The sequence below is a fragment of the Castor canadensis genome, chromosome 7 (genome assembly GCF_047511655.1).
Source record: "Castor canadensis chromosome 7, mCasCan1.hap1v2, whole genome shotgun sequence".
Lineage (NCBI taxonomy): Eukaryota > Metazoa > Chordata > Mammalia > Rodentia > Castoridae > Castor > Castor canadensis.
In genome coordinates, this window is record NC_133392.1 from 90,408,483 (window position 1) to 90,427,114 (window position 18,632).

Sequence of the window (18,632 nt, forward strand, 5' to 3'; positions counted from 1 at the left end):
AAGGAGGCCTTAGAAAGTGTGAAACTATCAGAGGCTTAGCAGGGGCTTGTACACAGGGGCTTTTCCTGCTGGAACACTCCCTCTTAGAAGCCAGTCCCTTGGTAATAAAACAGATCAGGCTAGATATAAAGTGATGAGAAACTAAAAGAAGACAGATGCCACAGGATGGGAGGTCATCTGGAATATTCGAGCCCCAGCCACCCCCTAGTTGAGTGAACAACCTCACGAGTAACCTGGCTGAACCTCATCAACAAGCAAAATTGTGACAAATAATAAATCATTATTATTCCAAATTTGGAAGGGTTTGTTAAGCAAATGCCAAGTCCTAAATTTACATCAAGGAAAGTCAACAATGCAAGTAGAGGAAACAGATTCTCCTTCTAGAAGGTCCTGTGAATCAAACCCTGAAACTTCAGTTAGACTGTCTGATGCACTGCTAAGAAGCCAAACGCAAGTTTTTTTCTGCCTTCGTTAAACAAACGTGTTGGTTGATTGACAGTACGGTAGTTGAGGACCTGCTGGTTACCAGGTTTTGGAGTAAGGGCTCAGGATATCAAGGCAGTTAAGACCCAATTCTCCTGTACCATGTTGTCTCTTGGACTCTGATATTGAAGCCTGTACTTGGGTTGGGGATGGTGAGAACCAAAAAGAGCAAGTGCTCACAGTTCAATAGGGAGAGTAGATGTGTCAATAAAAGAACACTTCAGGATCCTTAAGAGAGCTGATGGGCTTGCTAATCTTGGCACTCAGGGAAAATTTGGAGGTTTCTGCTAACCCACCAATTTCTCATTTTTAGAGTGACCTTGACAAACTAAAAAGAATCTGGAAGCAAGCAACTGGGGAAATGGAAGACCCAAAGACTAGATGATAGGAGGAATATTTGTAGATACATTCTTTATCCTGGGGGAATGGGAACCATAAGAAAAAAAGGTTGATAGTGCAGGTAGGAATGGAACACATCCTCTAGACATCTTTAAATGTGACATCTGAAGGAGGATTGCATTCATTCTGAGGAGTGCCAGGAGGAGAACTGTAGACAGTTACTGAAAGTCAGAAGAGGTGGACTTCCAGTTAATATTCAGAAGAATGGCTAATGCTTCTGAAGCAGGTGCTGCAGAAAGATGGAAAGGGAACACCAACTCTGCCAAAGCCAAAGACCTGGATCCCCTTCTGCTGAGGACATGGGAAAGGACTGCCAGAGTTGGGAGAGATGAGAGTCAATAAATCTCACCAAAGCATGAGGTAGCACAATCCATCCATTGAGTTCTGTCACCCTTATTCTCACTAAATAGTCTCAAGAAGTGTAACAGATGAAAGCTGACTGCCAACAGTGAAGTGAGAGAACTGTCCATGGATAATGCTCAGCTCCTGCCCAGATAGCTGAGCCCAGGAAACTGAGCTTGGAGATTCAGGATGTGAGGACTGATATTTCAGAGTCACCGAGCCTCTGCCTCTGAGGCCTCTCACCACTTTGAAGTCCATGAGGCCTTGTGTTTCCTGGGAATTATTTATTACACTCTGAAGGCTGGCCTAGAGGAGCAGGTCAGGCAAATATGAGCATGTAACATTTCTTGGAAAAGCCAAGAAATGGGTCTAAGCAAATATAAGGAAGTCAGCTGGCATTCCTGATTATTACAGACTTGGATTAGTTAGCTTTTGTCATTGTGACAAAATACTCAAGAAAATCAACTTAAAGGAGGAATGGCTTACTATGACTCACATTTTCAGAGGTTTCAGTCCATGGTCATTGTTGTGGCTGAGCCAAAGCGGACCACCACAGCAGAGGCCATGTGGTGGAGCAAAGCAGCTCACCTCACCATGGACAGGAAACAGTGAGTGACAGGAAGGCACCAGGGATAAAGTATACCTTTCCAGAACATGCCACTAGTGACCTACTTCCTCTAACCAGGCCCCACATTCCTCAGTTCTATACCTTCCAAAAGTCTACGCAAAATTTGAATTCATCAGTGGATTAATTCACTGATGAATGCAGAGTCCTCATTTTTGGTCACTACCCAAAAGCTCTACCTCTGAACATTGCATCAGGGACCAATCCTTCAATACACAAGCTTTTTTAAGGGATACCTCCTACCCAAACCATAGCAAGGCCTGTCCTGGAACACTCATTAAGGGCTCCTAGCTGGCTCTCTCCTGCACCTCTCACCCTTTAGCCTACAGACTATAGGAAAAATATCATTTCAGGGGTGTTAACCCCTATTTCCTGTTGGTGGGTGGATACTGCTTCACCAACAGCTCCAGAATAAAGGGAGGAGACTGCAGGCTCATAGGTTTGTGGGAAACAGATCTGGGAGGTCAAGTTGGGATTCCCTGAGGGCAGACCTTGCAAGATTGGGCTAATCAAGAGAAACCTTCCATCTCACTGGAACTGAGTCAGGGTGGGTGTGGAGGGGCACTAGAGGGGGTTGTCTGGCTGACCATTCCTGGGCTCCATATATTCTTTACCCTTGGGCCTTCGCTCCACTAACCAGTTCCCCTTTTCCCTTTCCCTTTTCCTTTTCTTCTAAGACCCCATGTAGAAAGCTCCCCAACCTCAGAGGTGCATTGTACCCTGACGCACAGGATACTGTAACTAGACTATGAGCTTCTCAAGGCCAAAAGCCAAGTCTTGTTCATCTCTTCATCCCCCAAAGACATGGTTCAGAACCTGAAGCTCCTCAATGCCCCACTATATGGTCAATGTAGGAAGTGAGCCCTCTCTCCCTCAGCACGAGTGTGGCAAGCTCGTGCTCTGTTCTGGGCAGCTACACACCTGTACTGTTGCTATGGTCCATGTCACAGAAGATGGAATGCAACTCTGGTCAGAGATAACTTCATTCTAAAGTAAATGAAACAAAGCAAAATGTGCAACAGGGAAACCTGGGTACCTGGGAAGTAGTGTTTGGTTAACTGAGGCATGAGCAGATCAGGGGCCCTCAAGGGAAAGAGACCAGTCATGGAAAAATCCTTCATCTGCTGATCCAGCGCAAAGCTCTACTGTAGGGGAAACTCAATATCAGGGCGTGCCTTGTGCTGAGGGAACAGGGTATGCACAAACCCAAAGTTATGAACTAGATAGACCTGGGGTGGTTGTTGACTCCAAAGGGGAACTGGCTAGCCACGTCCTCTAAATAGCCAACTCCCACAGTTCACTGAAACTGTGATTTTATTTTCAGAAGTTTGATATTACACCCTGGGTTTCAGGAGAAACATAAATAGGGCCCCATGGCATGGCAGTGTGTCTGACTGCAGCTCATTGCTCAAGCCTTAAGATAAGTGGGAATTGAGCTGCTCTAAGTGCTGGAAGAGCTGTGGTCTGGAAACTCCCTTCCCATCCACTCCAACCCAGTCCAGACTCCAGGAGCCTGGCTGTTTCTGATGTTTGGTGCAATAGGCAGAAGGGCCCAATCTACACCTCTACTTAAACAGGCTGTTGGCCTAAAGCATTCCATACTCCAGTGAGCTCTGATTTCTGGACTTTGAAAATTCTATATTCACTTTGCTCATTTGCTGTTGTTTGCTTCAAGTCCTCTCATCCCAGTCTGTAGTATCTGTTTCTTTACCTACCACTCTTTTTTTGTTTTAATACGTAAAACCCTAGAGAATCTCAAGAGCTATCTTATTCTCTGTTAATAGCAATTTTTTAATTATTATTAAGCATAGTTTTGTGCTAAAGACTGTGCTAGACTTAAAAATTAGTGGATTGGTCCACTTTGTTGTGTTTCTCTTGTTGAAAATAAATATACTTTGTATTTGAGTCTCATCGATGCCTTTTGCTCAGTGCCTTTCCTGTGGGGAGAACACAGGATTTGTATCATCTATTCACTTATCCATTGGTTCACTATGAACCATGTACATGCATGATGCTGTGAAGTGTTGCAAAGTACAGGAGACTGCAAAGTATGTTCCCTGCCCTTTAGGATCTCACAGTGTAGTAGGAAAGACCAGCCCCTGGACCTCACTGATTTCAGAAGGTTTGGCTGTGTGAACCTTCATGGGTTTTCCTTTGCAAAGAATATGGGCCCTTTTCCATAGTTATCCAGGGGAGCTGGATGGAGCTGGGAGAGGGAAATGGTGATTCCCTTCCATGCAGGCCAGGAGAAAAACCAGGCTTGTAAACCAGCAGGGCAAAGTATAGGCTCTCAGTGTTGAGATATGACAAAATTGGTGTTGATTTTCTGACCCCATGATGGTAAGTCCTTGATCAGCTGTGCCTCAAGTGCTCTCTTACAGCACCTAACTTATAACAGGAATATACACAACTACTGTGTGTGCCTATGTGTGCTCTTGCAGACAGATACATATATAGAGATGTATGTAAATGAGTAGATTTCTGTACTTGAGGTCAAAAGTTTAATACAAATAAATACAAATTGTGGCTAATTTTGGATTCTTGGCCAAAATTCAGAAAAAAAATTCTGACTATATAATGTTACAGGGAATTTCTCTTCTTTTTTTGGCTTCTCTGTTCCTCACCTAAAACGGTAGTGGTTCCTGTTGTTGGAGCTGAACCAATGCTATGTCCTACTTACATAAATGTCTGTGTTTATGTAACATGTCAGGGACCTGTCCTCTGGCTTATGGGAACATTAAGAGAATATACACCTTCTAGATAGCGCCTGGAGTGACCATGCAGGTTAAATATGTTCTTAGGAGCACAAGAGACACCTAGAGTGGTTTGGACAAGTGTTTTCTGACATAATAATATCCAAATCCTTTACTTCAGTTATTCATACAACACATAGATACTGCAAGCTATTTTGTCATTCTTGCCTGTACAAATGTAAAGACAGTCACTTGGCATTCATTTGGATCATGGGCACAATTATGATAGTTCTTTTGCATCTGAAGGAATAGGTGAGATTTAAGGATCCAGCATGGAGCTGCCTTGAGGTCTTTTGTTGACATGTCATATTACTGCAAGCTTTAGAGTCCTAGGCAAGAAAGCCATGCACAGCCAGTGGTAAGCACAAGTGTTACCCCAGGGAAAACCAGAAACCATTAAGGAGATGGCCTTCTGTGAGAATCTGGCTTGTGGCACAAACACAAGCGTGTCAAGTGGCTGTAACTATCATCCAGACCTCTTCTCTGTGGGCTTTTTTTCTTTTCTGCTGGGTCTAAGTAGTCACTGGAGCTACCTCAAGTGACCCACAAGTAGGTCAGGTCCTGGCAGCCTGAGACCAGCCTGTCATCTTGGGGCTATTGGGGGTGGGGGTAGCTGACTGCTCCTGTCTCCGGTTGGTATGATATACTGACTCATTCCCATTTCCAGCTCTTGCTGGTGATGCCAATGTTAACTTACCCTCCATAGGCTGCCAGTTCCCATTACTGTGGTGATGGGGGATTTCCAAAGGCAACACCCATGGAAAGGATACACACACCTGTCCTCCTCACCAGGGTGCATCTCCCCAAGGGCCCCGCTGAGGGTCACTTTTCCTCTTAGTAGCCATAAAACCAAGATGTAAAATGGCTGTTAGTATGCAAGTCTTGCCTGAGACTATAAATGTGCTGAATTTGAGAGTACCACTGGGTTTTAAATACCAGGAATTTTTTCCCCCAATTTTGGAGGTAATCTCAAATTGCAAACTCCTATTCATCCTTTAAAACCCAGTTTTGATGTTTTTTTTCTCTGAAGAGCTCTCTCTGATTACCCTATGGGCTCCCATTTTACTAGGTAGTCTAGCACTGTTCCTGTGCACCAGAAATATTTGTATTCATGGTTGTCTCTGCTAGATGAGATATTCTTGAAGCCAGTCTTTTTATTTCCTTGCTTGTCTAACATGTCTAGTTGCTCCACAGCGTGTCATATGCTATATACTCAGTAAACATTAGATAAGTGAATAAAAGAATTATATTCCTGCCAAATATTTGTCTGTTGGTTTATTTATTCACATCTAAAAGTATTTCTTTGGAAGTGGTTAGCACTGTGTTATTTATAAAGACCATAGGCATTAAAAAAGAGCCAAGTCTATTAGTTAGGATGGTTTTAGCTGCAAGGACCAGACGTCTAACCAAAATACCTTAAACAACAGGAGAGGGGGTCGTGGCATAGTGGCTCGCTTGCATAGCAATGATGAGCCCTGAGTTCAAACCTTAGTGTCAAAAAAAAAAAGAAAACAATAGGAGGTGGTTTATTGTCACACTCAACAAGAGGTCTGTATGTCTGCTAGGGTCAGGACTGGGTGACTCAACAGTTCAGGCTGCTTCAGATACCCAGAGATTTCCCTGTTTCTGCTTCACCAACCTCAGTGTGTCACTGAGGCCTCCTTCTTGGGCTCAGCAAAGGAGACAGGCATTTCTTCTCCGTCTCTTTTTAGCAATGCTACCCTTTCTCAGGAGCTTCTGCTCTCCTAGAAGATTCTCCTTCACCATCACTGATAAGATTAAATCACAACCCATCACTGACATGGAAATGAGAAACCTGTGGGGTTGCAACCCTTAGGGTATGGGCGGAGACAGGGGATTTCCTTCCCAGACCATGCTTGAGGCAGACCACCAAACAAAACTGAGGACTCAAGGCAGTGGGACGTGGCAGATGTGTGGGGCTGCGGTAGTGCCCACCACCACATCAAGTGTTTAAATAAATTTTCACAACAATGATACAATGAAAGTCTGTGAAACTGAGGGAGAACTATTTGTATCAATACCGAATGACTTCTAAGATACAGTAAAAGTAAAGCTCTTTATTTTCCCCATGGTACTGGGGTTTGAACTTAGAGCCTCCCACTTGCTATGCAGGAGCTCTACCAGAGCAAGTGCTCTACTTGAACCAAACCCCTAGTCCTTTTTTTCTCTGGTTAATTTGGAGTTAGGATCTCACTTTTTGTCCAGGCTGCCCTGGACTATACTCTTCCTGGGTTAAGTTTCCTGTCTTTGCTGGGATGACAGGTGTACACCGCCACACCCAGCATTTTCCCACTGAGTACAGTAGTTGCTGAACAAGCATGGTTCCTTTACTTCGAGGTAAGGAAGGCATACATGTAAGGAAAAATGAGTTCATTCAGAAAACCCAAGTAACAATTTAGTTGGCAATAGAGAAGTTTATTTCTCCCTCATATGAAAATCCAGGCAAGGGGTACAAGGCCAACTTAGTACCCCAAGGTTTCAGAGGCTAAAGCTATCTTGTCACTTCAGCATGCATGGACTCAGTTCCATAGCTCACCTCTTGGCATATAGCCTCACCTTGCTTCAGGAGGTTAAGAGATATAGTTTTTAATCCAGGTTCCCATGAACTCAGCTAAAAACCAGAGGTCCTGCTACTATAGAAGAACAGGTGTTGAGAGACATCTAGAAGTCTGTACCACACAGTCCCCAATTGGCTGGAACAAGAATAATAAAGCATACAAGAGCACAGAGGAGAGTTGCCAACTGCCTAGGGCTGGGATCAAGGACAGCTTCCTGGAGGAGTTGTCACCTCAGCTATGTTATTAGAGGTTGTTATAGTTTGGAAACCATTTGTTTCTAGGTTGGTGCTCAAGTTCATTTCTGAACTAAACGGTGGTACCTTCCTCATTTCACAGTGAGATTCTCATAAGAGCTACAGAGAGGGTCTTCTCCAATTCTGCATGGATGTGTTGGGAGACAGTCCATCGCTCCCACACACCCCAAGGCTAAGAAGAGTGCTCCCTCCTCTGGCTCTCCATACAAATCTCCATGGTAACAAAGATGTCACCACATTGTGACTGTCTCTTTAACTGTTTCCTCACCAGATCTGAAACTTCCTGAGGAGTGTTGTCAATGAGAGCCAATTAAGATCAAATTGAAAGGAATTCCTTACAATGCTCTCTTACAGCATCACCAAAGCTTTGTTGGAGAAGAGAGAGTAAGCCTGTTCTATATTCCCTGAGGGCAGAGTCCCAAGGTGGTAGCTCAGGTGTTATATGGCCAATAGATGTGGACAAGGTTTTTTAATACTGGACTAGTTGCCAATATCTGAGAGATGGGAAGTAAAAAAAAAAAAAAAAGAAGTAGAAGAAGAAGAAGAAGAAGGAGAAGAAAAGAGGAGGAGGAAGGAGAAGGAGAAGAAATCCAAATTTCTGGCTTCTTTTGAAAACTTTATACATATGGGAATTAGTGGACCATATTTCCTACATGGCAATTTCTATGTGGTGGGAGCAGAATTGCAGCTTTTCCTCATGGGCACTCTGCAGTTTACCAGCATAGAGAATGATGGAGAACAGATTTAGAGGAGGGAAGAGCTAGAGCAGTTAAAAGGCATGAAGAGATGTTCTTTGTAAATTCAGGTTCTTGAAATAAGACACAACCTAGACCATTCCTTTCAGTCTATGAAAGTGCTTACAAAAAGAATTCAAAGCATGGTAATACTGTTATAAACTCAGTAAGGAATAGCCATTGCTTCAAATCACCATGGCGCTGAAAACATCCCCTACTTCCTTCTACAATTCTGGTTTGTGTATTTTTGTGGAGAAGTGTACCTATTCCATTTATAATACTAGGTCACATTTTCCAACTGACACTGGATAAGTTAATCAAAGATATACACTGCATCCTGGCTGAATTTAACCACCTATTTTTATAGTAAAGAGAAGTTCCAGGGGGATTACTGCAGATAACCAGGGAGGGTATTCTAGAATTTAAACAAAAATGACTAAGAATCCTGCTTTTGAATAAACATGTCTTATTTTTCAGATATGGTCAAACAACTTTTGCGATATGGAGGACTTGGCCTAAGTTATTATATATAACTGGTCAGCCAGTAGCCAGCTGGAAGAGAACTCAAAGGATTTATTCTCTGAACTTCTCCCTGACGGGGCAATTGGAGCACAGGAAGACACTTGAGTTACAGGGAGGTCTGGCCACAAGACAGGTTCTTGGTGTCAACATGGCTTCTGAGAAGACTTCCGCCAATGGATTTCCTAGAGGTGAGTCAGCATCCTCAGCATCCCATTCCAAGGACACCTTTTCTCCAGCAAATGGAGACTGAATCCATGTGGTTAAAAAAGAAAAACGGGATCTTCTATTAAGGACCCAAAGGTAAGAGTTTAAATTCTGGGCTCACAGGCAAGACTTTCTGAGAGATCCCTCCTATATTCCAAAATAGTTTGCTCTTGGAAAAGAGTCCATGTTTTTAGTAGACCCCCTGAATCTAAGATGATACTTGGCTGCTTAAAATGTTTTTAATGTTTGGATATTTTTTGTTGCTGTTGTTTTGATTTTACAAAAGGAAGGCGTACTTATACAAATGCACTATTATAACAAATACAGAACATCAGAAATGAAGATCCCTAATAAATCCTCTTATCTCTCTCTCTCATACCCCCCCTCCCTGCCCCATACACACACAAAAATAGAAAACCACTGTTAAGCACATAGTGTATGTTCTTATAGATTTGGGGGTAAGAAAAATCTGACATTTATTAATAAAAATAAATTGATAAATTAACTGTGTGCTGGTGGCTCACCTCTATAATCCTAGCTACTTGGGAGGTTGAGATAAGGAGGATAGAAGTTTGAGGCCAGCCTGGGCAAAAAAATTTCCAGAGACCTCCATCACAGCCAATAGCTGGGGCACAACAGCACATGCCAGACTAGGCAAAAATGTTTGTGCCTGCAATATTGTGGTGCCAGACAAGTGTCTATTGGCTGGATATATGAATGAAAGAAAAAAGTTAATGAATGATTAGCAGTTGGCAAGGGAAAAGTTCAAGGTGAAATAAAAGAAAGGTTTTTGTGCCAGGAGGGGAGTGCCTTCTAAATTAGTTTTAGCTTATGACAACATTTATTCTATATATTAATGAGCATCTATTTTATGTCAGGCACAATGTCAAGTGATATTTTTATGTGGTGGAAAATGCAGGCAAAAGTTTCTGCTCTCTGAGAGATTATTCTAGAAGGGGGGGGGACATAATAAATAAACAAGAACATATCAGGCAGTGCTGAGTGCAATGATGAAAATAAAACTTCCTGATGTAATGAACTACTTTTGACTGGGTGCTGAGGAACCATTGTAAGGAAGGTTGCACTTATGCTAGGACCTGCTTGACAGAGTCTAGATCAGGAAGTGAGTACAAAATATCTGAGGGGCAGCTTGCTTGGGGTTTTTCAAGGAAGAGGCAAAGGCCATTGGAAGTATGGTAGACAGGGTCCAAAATCTGTGTGCAACAAAAAAGCTGAATCTTATTCCAAGAGCAACAGGAAGCCATTGGTGCCCTTAAGCCAAGGATTAACAAATTATTTACAATTTTGAAGAGTCACTGTCTCCGGTAAGGAGAATAAATCATCGGAGGACAAAAATGATGTTTAGGTTATCTATTGCTATAGAACCACACCTGAAACTTGCTACCTTAACTTTACCATATTAGTTTACTCACCACTGTGTGGGTCAGGAACTGTGGAAGAGACTCAACTGCAGATTCCTGAGACATGAGCTGCTGTAACACGGGTGAGGATACTTCCAAGATGGGCACAGACGTGATACCCAAGTCCTCCTTCACCCTTTTCCTTCTTTACATGACAACTCAATTTCTGGGGCCTATCCCTGTGGCTTGGGCTTCTCACAGTCTGCAGGTCTGAAAGGAATTGTACTTCTTACATGGAAGTTTGTTTCCAAGAGAAAGGAAGTAGGAACTTTCACCCAGATCTTCACTTGGAACTGGCACCACATTGCAGCACTTCCTCCATATTGATTGGTCAATGTGAACTCACCTAAACTAAAGAGAGTGGAGAAATAAACACCACCTATTGAGAAGGGAGCAAAAGGGACACACTTCAGAAGGCCAGTGAGGCTGGGAGAGATACTGTTGCAGCCACCTTTTGAAAATACAATGTACCACAAGTAAGGAGGCCATTCCAGTAAAGAGATGGTGGTGGCTTAGATTCAGAAGAATATATGAACTGAATATATGAGAGCTACAAAGCAATAACAAGTGCATCTGAGTACTTGTTAACTGAATCGTACTTTCTAAGATTTTATCAATGAGTATTACCTACCACCAACAAAACTGTCACAAATACACGCTATCTAGTCACAGGATACATATATCATTGTCATGTTCCAAAAATGTGCTTTGTTAGGACAGGGATGTAATGAGGTACAGCTATCAGAGCTATTCAGTGAGCTGAAGAGGTTCAGGACTGCTGTGTCCTGAAATCAAGGGTGCTTTGGAGGGTAAAGAGGGCTCTAGCAGCATTATATTTTCAAAGACTTCATGGAAATGAGTGCATTTGACCACAGAAAGATCTGGGCAGTTTTCCATTGTTAATTCAGGCACTTGAGGTAACGGTTTTTAAGGTGCAAAAGTTAGTACAACAAAGTATATGAAAAAGTTTTTGTTGTTGATACAAATGCTAGAAGCTATTTTCTTACTTTAACATATGAGATAATGATCCAGAAACTCCCAGTGTCACCCAGTGAATTAATAGCAGAGCTGGTGCCATAAAAGATATGATTCCACTCCTGATTCCAGTGTGAGATTCTTTCCACTCTGTCACCTGCCATTTGCCCAGAACACAGCTTTGCTCTCTACTGTGGTCGTATTGAACCCTTGCTATTGCTCAACATACTTTCAAACAGTGCCAGAAGACTAGGAGAAGACATTGTGAACAAATCAAATATGTTCCTACTCCTGGAAAAATAACCCTAAAATATGCTTTGCTAATTTTTGATTCAGTTGTGGCTCTTTGAAGAGTAGACAGCACATAATGTCCACGTGAAACATCAGCTCAGTGAGATCACTTTCCGTGCTGCAAAATGTCTCATAGAATGTTTCCTAAAATTCACAGAATGCCTAAGGTTCTGAGGCCATCTATAATGCTCAAGTCTTATTCTTCTTATTCTTCTTTGTTTTGTTTTGTTTTTTCCTTTGGCAATATTGGGAACTCAGGGCCTATACCTTGATACCTTGAGCCATTCCACCAGCCCTTTTCTGTGATGGGTTTTTTCAAGATAGGGTCTCATGAACTATTTCCTTGGGCTGCCTTTGAACCTTGATACTCCTGATCTCTGCCTCACAAGTAGCATTAGCCACCAGCACCCGGCTAATGCTCAATTCTTAAATCTTTACCAAAAATAAATAAATAAATAAAAGAACCCAGCCAGGATCACCAAGATATTTTAAATTGGAAAATGAGAACAATAAAAAAAGTGTTTATTGTATAGTGATGGTGGTGGGTTACATATATATTACAATGAACGCTTACACTTGTACTTTATCTATGTGGATACATGAGTTTTGTTTTCTCAATAGTTGAAGCCAGCAGAGCTCCATTCCAGATATAGGTAAATCTTACATATTCTAAATATTGTAATTCCATTCTCAATTATTTTTAATCTTTTTCACTATTTTCTATAGCCAAAAATGGACCTAATTTACTTCTATTTATCTGTTTTTTAACTGAGTTCTCTGACTGTACGTAGACTCTTGCCTGGCACCCTGATTGTGTTTACTTGGGATGAGATTAATAAGACCCAAAGAGCCAATGCTTTCTCATGGTAGGTTTTTGTTTCACATCTGAGCTAATTTGGAAAAGTACTACTTCCCCACACATTTAAAGGATGTTGCTCCTTGCTCTCTGCATGAAAAGCAACTTGTTGGCTCCAGCTTTAGGAGGCAGTACTTCAGATTGATTCTTAGGAATGTATAAATCTTTTCTTTCTCACATCTTTATTATGTTTCACATGTTATATTACATTGACAAGTTTAACTGCATCCACGTCTAGGCCAGGTGGTGTTTAAACCCCAAATACTTTAAAATTTAAATGCCTCAGGCAAGAACAACCAACCATTCTGAAGGTACAAGTTGGGATAGTTCAATCAAGATGCTGTCAAAAGCAAAAGAGGGAAGGCTTTGACCATATTCCTAGCACATTTGTGTTAACCTTTATGCATTTCAGAAGGCTTAACACAGATGCTCAGGCAGTGCTCTTCTGTAGCTGTTCATTAAAGAATAAATTATTAATCTATTTTGAAAAATGCCTTACAGAATCCCAGGAGCTGTCACTCTCCCCCTTCTTAAAATATTTTCTCCTGTGCCTAAAAATTCAAGTACTCTTTCAACCAAGTGCAGACTGAAATCTCACTATGGATTTGAATAGGAGCCAGGACTGATGTGAAAGAAAAACTTCTCTCTATAAAAGGTTTATTGTCAGTGGTTTCTAAAGATGTAGATTTTTCTAACACAGGCTACCAACATTTTCACAAACATTGATGCAGCCTTCTCCACCTCTCCTAGACCCTTCATTCAGGTCCTTTTCTTTTAGGAATGCTCTGCATCTAGCCTTTGACCTTCTGGATAGTCAGCTCTATCCAACTGCTCCTTCCCCCATCAATATAATGTATATTATAGAAAGGAAGGGGGATGGGTAGCTTAGCCCTTTGCTATTGGAAAAGTACTTGAAATTCCTGGCATTCCTTTGCATTTTACAGCATGTTTACCTAATCACTGGCTTATTAGGATTAACACAAGTCATTCCTTCCAGCTTGTCTATTGAAATCTGACTCCTGTAGATCCAATTTTTATTCTGATACCAGTCAAGAGTGAATTTTTAAGGAACTGTTCTAATTTTTAGGAATGATATTGGAAAAATATAAAGTTACAAACAAGCAACATTTTGAAAGACAGTATTCAGCCATGCTCAACCTTGCCTGTGGATTTAGAGGTTGGCACTCCAGGTGAAGGCCTGTTTTCATACTGAAGCGACATGCACAGTAACCTGACGATTAAAATGAGAAATGACTACCGTCCCTAAGTCACAGAGTGAATGCTCAGGAAAGTAAAGCATTGTTTTTAAATCACAAGTTTAGTTCCAGCTTCTTTCTTGTGCTTTATACAATGCCTGCATTCACTCCATTCTTCTCAGATGACTTTATACACAAAGATTTTTCTCTTAAAGATTTTCAAAGGCAATTGTGCTATTTTTCTTTCATAGATTATTTCACTGTCATATCCCAATAAGTCACCTAGAATAATTGCTGACAGGTAGTAAGCACTTAATAAATTCTGCTTGAGTGATTAAATACATGAGCTAAACCAACCCAATAACTTTGGATGGCTTTTAAAAATACAGAATAGAAGACACTCGGATATTAGGTAAATATTTCTTTATTAAATGATTAATTCATAAATAATTTCTTTTCATTGAATATAAAATTAAAATCATTTACAAATTATTCCAGTATTACATTTCCCCTCCCTCCCGAAAAGCTACACTTTGATAAATAAAACATTCAGTCTTAAGACACCTGATTTCTGTTTGCAGTTTAGAGTGCAGGTAGCTGCCTCTCTGACACTCACAGAGTGCCCCCCTCAGGAAGGGATGGAAGATCCTCCCATTTAACTTCTGTCAAAGGACAAAGCTTTCACTGCCCAACTATTCTTATCATCTCTATTACAATTGTGAAACCGAAAGGAAAAAAAGCTAGAGAAAAAAATACGCTTTGCAAATAATTTACAAACAGAAAACAGAACATTAACAGAAGCTCCAAAATGAAGCAGTAACATGTGCTCCAGTACTATGAAGCAAAGTAATCTCCAATCGCGGTTGCATTAGTGCCCATCCGCCCAACCCCCTTGGCAGTTTCGAAATACTTTAATGCTACTCAAGAATGAGCAAGACATCCCTTCTACAATGAGTCCCTTCACCCCCACCGCCCCCACCCATGTCTCCGTGATTCTCGCACTCCTCTCCTCTTGACACCCTGCACTGGAAACCCAGGTAGCTTTTAGTCCCTAAATTTGTGAATGTCATTGAACAGTCTGTAGAAGGGGAAAGCTGCTTCGTTGGCGTGTGGGCAGTTGTAGTTGCATTTGCAGGACTGGATCATCATGACGTTCTTGGAAAACATCTCCCCATCTTCGCAGAGGAACCGCATCTTCACAGTCCTGGTCTGCTGGGGCATGCAGCATCGGCCGTCCACACAGGAGCCGCAGTACTTGGGCCGGTACTTCTTCATACTTGAACATCCAGCATAAGTAAACTTGACTGGCTCTGGGGATTTCTTCGTCTTGCTGCATTTCTTGCCCTTCTATAAGAACGAGGGAAAAAAGGAAAGTCAGGGATGATATAGCTCTTTCTTGAAAAGAGTGCTCCTCTCACCCACCTACCCTGCCCTACCAGGGAAAAGTCTTCAGGTTCCCCAGGGTACTTACTTTCAGGCTGCTATACACTGGTTGTCCACAAGGCCGCACTTCACAAATGCGGGTTTCTTTCACCAGGCGGCATTCGGGGTTGTCATTGGTAACTCGTGTGGAGATACCAGTTCCACAAGTCTTTGAGCACTGGGACCATGAAGTTGTTTGAACCATGCATTTCTGGCCATACACAGGGTTGTGAAAGATGCCAGGATTCACGCCAAAGACTAGAAAGATAAATGAAAGACTTCTCAGAGGCATGCACACAGATTCAGCTACTCAGGTTCTACAAATCGTCGGACTAGGAACCTATTTCAATATCATGTCTTCAGGGCTCAGTCTCCACTTACCTGGGAGTCGCTTCAGCGAGCCGGCTTTTCCAACTGCGATTAATTCATTGTTTCTCGTTAACTCCAGCTCGGAGGCATCAAATCCTAGTCCCTTGCCGAGGAGGAGCTCATCCAAGTCGTCCATGGAGTCCACGATACCATCCTCATCACAGATCCACTCTTCACAACACTGCCCGGTGACTTTCACCAGCCGGGGATTGGGACAGCCCAAATTGGGGAGAGACAGTTCTTGGGGACACATAGGAATGCAGCCCACGGCGCCATCAATACATGTGCACTGATGTTTACAGTTGGGCTGGAAACTTTCTCCGTTCTGGTAGATTTTAGAGTTATACTCACAGGGTCTGCCCTCTGTCTGAGCTGTAAAGATCACCAAAAGAGAAAAGAGAAGAGTTTAAAGTTAAGATTCCCCAGTACGGCCTGAAACTCACACATATTTTCTGCTGTTAAATTCAATTTATGGTAAAGTTCTCTACAATTCCCCCGAGACTCCAGACCAGAACAATGAGTTAGTCAGGAATCACTTTTCCGTATGCGCTTTTTCGTTGGGCCCAGACACACTGAATTGCATTCCAGACTGCTGAAATCATGTGCCTTTCTGCCAAACTACCAACAACAAAGCATCACCATACATGGTCTCAAAATTACTAAACTTCTGGACTATGGGGACTATTATTTTTTTTAAAGGGGCCAAACCACAAGCATCTTACCTCTGCAGATCCCCTTCGGAGCGGTGGAGCTGGCGCCGAAATTGCATTCCAGCCCCTTGGTGTGGTCGCAAGGCTGCATTTTGCTGCAGTCCTCGTTGAGCTGCTTGGCGCAGACCTTACAGCAGCCGCAGCCGTCCTGGACCAGCCCGACTCCTGGGGCGCACTTGGGCGCCTCCAGGGGGCAGTGGCAGGCGGTGGGGCAGGTGGAGAGCGCCTGGAAGAGGGAGAAGAAATGCGTGAGTCTCGGTGCAGTGCGCAGGAGAGGCGCCAAAGCTACTCCGGGAAAGGACGGGGGTCTCTAACTGTATGGACAGAGAGCCAGCGCGGCCATCCCGAGGCTGAGTCCACTATGAGGCCCCCCGACACGTCTTCAAGGAGCTTAAAGAAACAGCTACCTCTAAATGCGCACCCCCCCCCAACCCATACACACACACATCCCGTCAAACTTTTTAGTCTAGCTTTTCCTGCCGTGGGAAATCTGAGCCAAAGGAAAAAGACTGGAGAGGGGACGGGGAAGCGATGGCCAAAATGTCCAACTCACCAGCCTGATCAAGTGGAGAAGGGTGACGGCGAAGGCGAGAGCCCTGGCGGTGCGGGAGTTCATTGTGGCGCGCAGCAAGAGCCGGGACGAGCGCGGCGGCAAAGACGCCAACAAGCTGGTGCGCAGCGGTCGGAGCAGGCCCCAGCGCAGGAGGACCGGAGCGGCGGGGCGGTGGGCCTGGTGGGCAGGGAGGCGAGCGAGGGCGCAGGCGGCGACGGCTGCGGGCGTCCTTCTCTCGAGGTTCTTGCCGAGGAGGCGCGGAGGGCGCGGGCGCTGTTCGGAGGCGCTCTCGCTCGTGGTCTGCCCAAGAGCCCAGGGCCCCGCCTTTTATACCGGCCAGCGGCGGCGCCGCGTGTTGCAGTGACGTCGGCTCTGTCTGCGCGTTCCAGAATTCTCAAACATCTTAGGAATGTTGGTTGGCGCGGGCTGCAGCCAAGCGCCTCCCCTGGCTCCATTGCACCTTTTTTTTTGGTCCCTGATCCATCAAGAAAACAGTTCGTTTTTTCCACTTTAAATAACGACTTCCACTGGGGAGGATGCTTTGGGCGTGATGGTGTTGATGGTGATGGAAGGGTCGTTTGTGTGTGTGTGTGTGTGTGTGTGTGTGTGTGTATGTGGTGGGGGGTATTCAGAACTTTGTCTGGACTGGGAAGGGTGGGAGGACCTGAGAGGGAGGAACAAAAGTCGTTTTGTTTGGTATTGATGCCGAGTTGACTCGGCTGCCACGGTAGCTCTTACCCGGGAAAGCAGCGAGCTGTTTGCATGTTTACAGCGAAGGTGAGAGTCAAGTTATCTATTGAGAGTCCAACGGGGAGGGGGAGTTGGTCTCTGAGCCAGGAATCTATTTCTGGACTTCAAAGAGGCATGCTCGGATCAAATCCCAAAGCTTTGGCATGATGTTTATTAGGCAAGTTAAGTGTATTACAAATTAATACCCGCCGTGGCATTTATGAATGAGAAGGGGAGGGGGTGTCAACTTCCCTCATCATCTGGCAAATTCCCAAGCAGAGATCGTCCCCCTTCTTACCCCCCTTTTTTGGTATTTTATACTTGTTTGTTTTTGGAGGTTCCCACTTTGGTTCCAGTCCTGCCTGGGTTGGAAGTCCAAGAGGAAACAAATGAAGAGAGTCTCCGAAACTGACTTATGCTTCCTCACGGATGCGGAATACCGAGTGAGCCCTCCCAGCCTCTCTCGGCAGACTGGCGGCGATGGGAACCAAGCAGCCAGCCGGAAGCGGAGGGGACCACAGTGGAGTGATTTGGCCTGAATTCATCACCTGAGAACAGTACCAGGCCAAAACAGACTCCAGCAGTCACCATTGTGCCCGATGGACCTCGGGTAAAAGCGACTCCTTGAAGCTGAAAGTTGTGTCGGGTCTTTAACTTCTTTCCTTGGGACCATTTGGAAGTCTTCCATTTCGGGTGAATTGCAATGCCTTTCTCTCCAAGTACACAGAAACTGGGATTTAGAGAATAACATTCTGTAATAAAAATGTTAAAGTTTTTAAGATCCTGGTCTACGGGCAAGGCACACAAGCAGAAGACCCTTCACAAGGCAAAAGATCTCTTGCAAGGCAATTTACATGAACATCACCAACACTGCTGTTGTAATTGACCAACTTTCCCGGAAAGTTTCAAAAACTATCTTCTTGTGTAATTTTAATTTAAACAATGATGTCAGGTCCTTTTTTTATGCCCTGGGATAGCTACTCTTCCTTTTTAATATTTAGGGCCGGCCAGTCTTCACAGTTTAGCTGTCTGGCTAAGAAGGCCTTCCATGCTGACTTTTATGTGAATGATCTGACCAGCACAATGAGAAGCTGTTGGGATGAAAACTCAGTTCCATAAAGAGAACTGCAGCAGGAAAGAGTTAAGTTCATTCATTCAAAAGTGCCCTTTCATAAAGCCAAGAGGTATTTGCTAGAGGGAGTAGGATCTCCAGGC

The 18,632-nt window shown here is 43.6% G+C and overlaps 1 protein-coding gene across 1 annotated transcript; it reads right to left on the bottom strand.

Moving 5' to 3' along the window:
- Nucleotides 1–14,042: 14,042 nt before the first annotated feature.
- On the bottom strand, nt 14,043–16,975 carry Ccn1 (cellular communication network factor 1). The gene is made up of 5 exons (XM_020177489.2): nt 16,689–16,975; nt 16,148–16,361; nt 15,438–15,797; nt 15,106–15,314; nt 14,043–14,981 (listed from the first exon to the last, which is right to left on the bottom strand). The coding sequence occupies exons 1-5, from the start codon at nt 16,749–16,751 to the stop codon at nt 14,679–14,681; spliced, it is 1,149 nt and encodes a 382-aa protein (XP_020033078.1). The 5' UTR covers nt 16,752–16,975; the 3' UTR covers nt 14,043–14,678.
- Nucleotides 16,976–18,632: the final 1,657 nt, after the last annotated feature.

Bases quoted from the DNA above. Each gene is read 5' to 3' on its own strand.
- Ccn1 (XM_020177489.2), bottom strand. From the start codon at position 16,751: ATGAACTCCCGCACCGCCAGGGCTCTCGCCTTCGCCGTCACCCTTCTC. The intron at 15,798-16,147 runs GTAAGATGCTTG...TGATCTTTACAG, and splicing joins TCCGAAGGGGATCTGCAGAG to CTCAGACAGAGGGCAGACCC. The intron at 15,315-15,437 runs GTAAGTGGAGAC...TTATCTTTCTAG, and splicing joins CTCGCTGAAGCGACTCCCAG to TCTTTGGCGTGAATCCTGGC.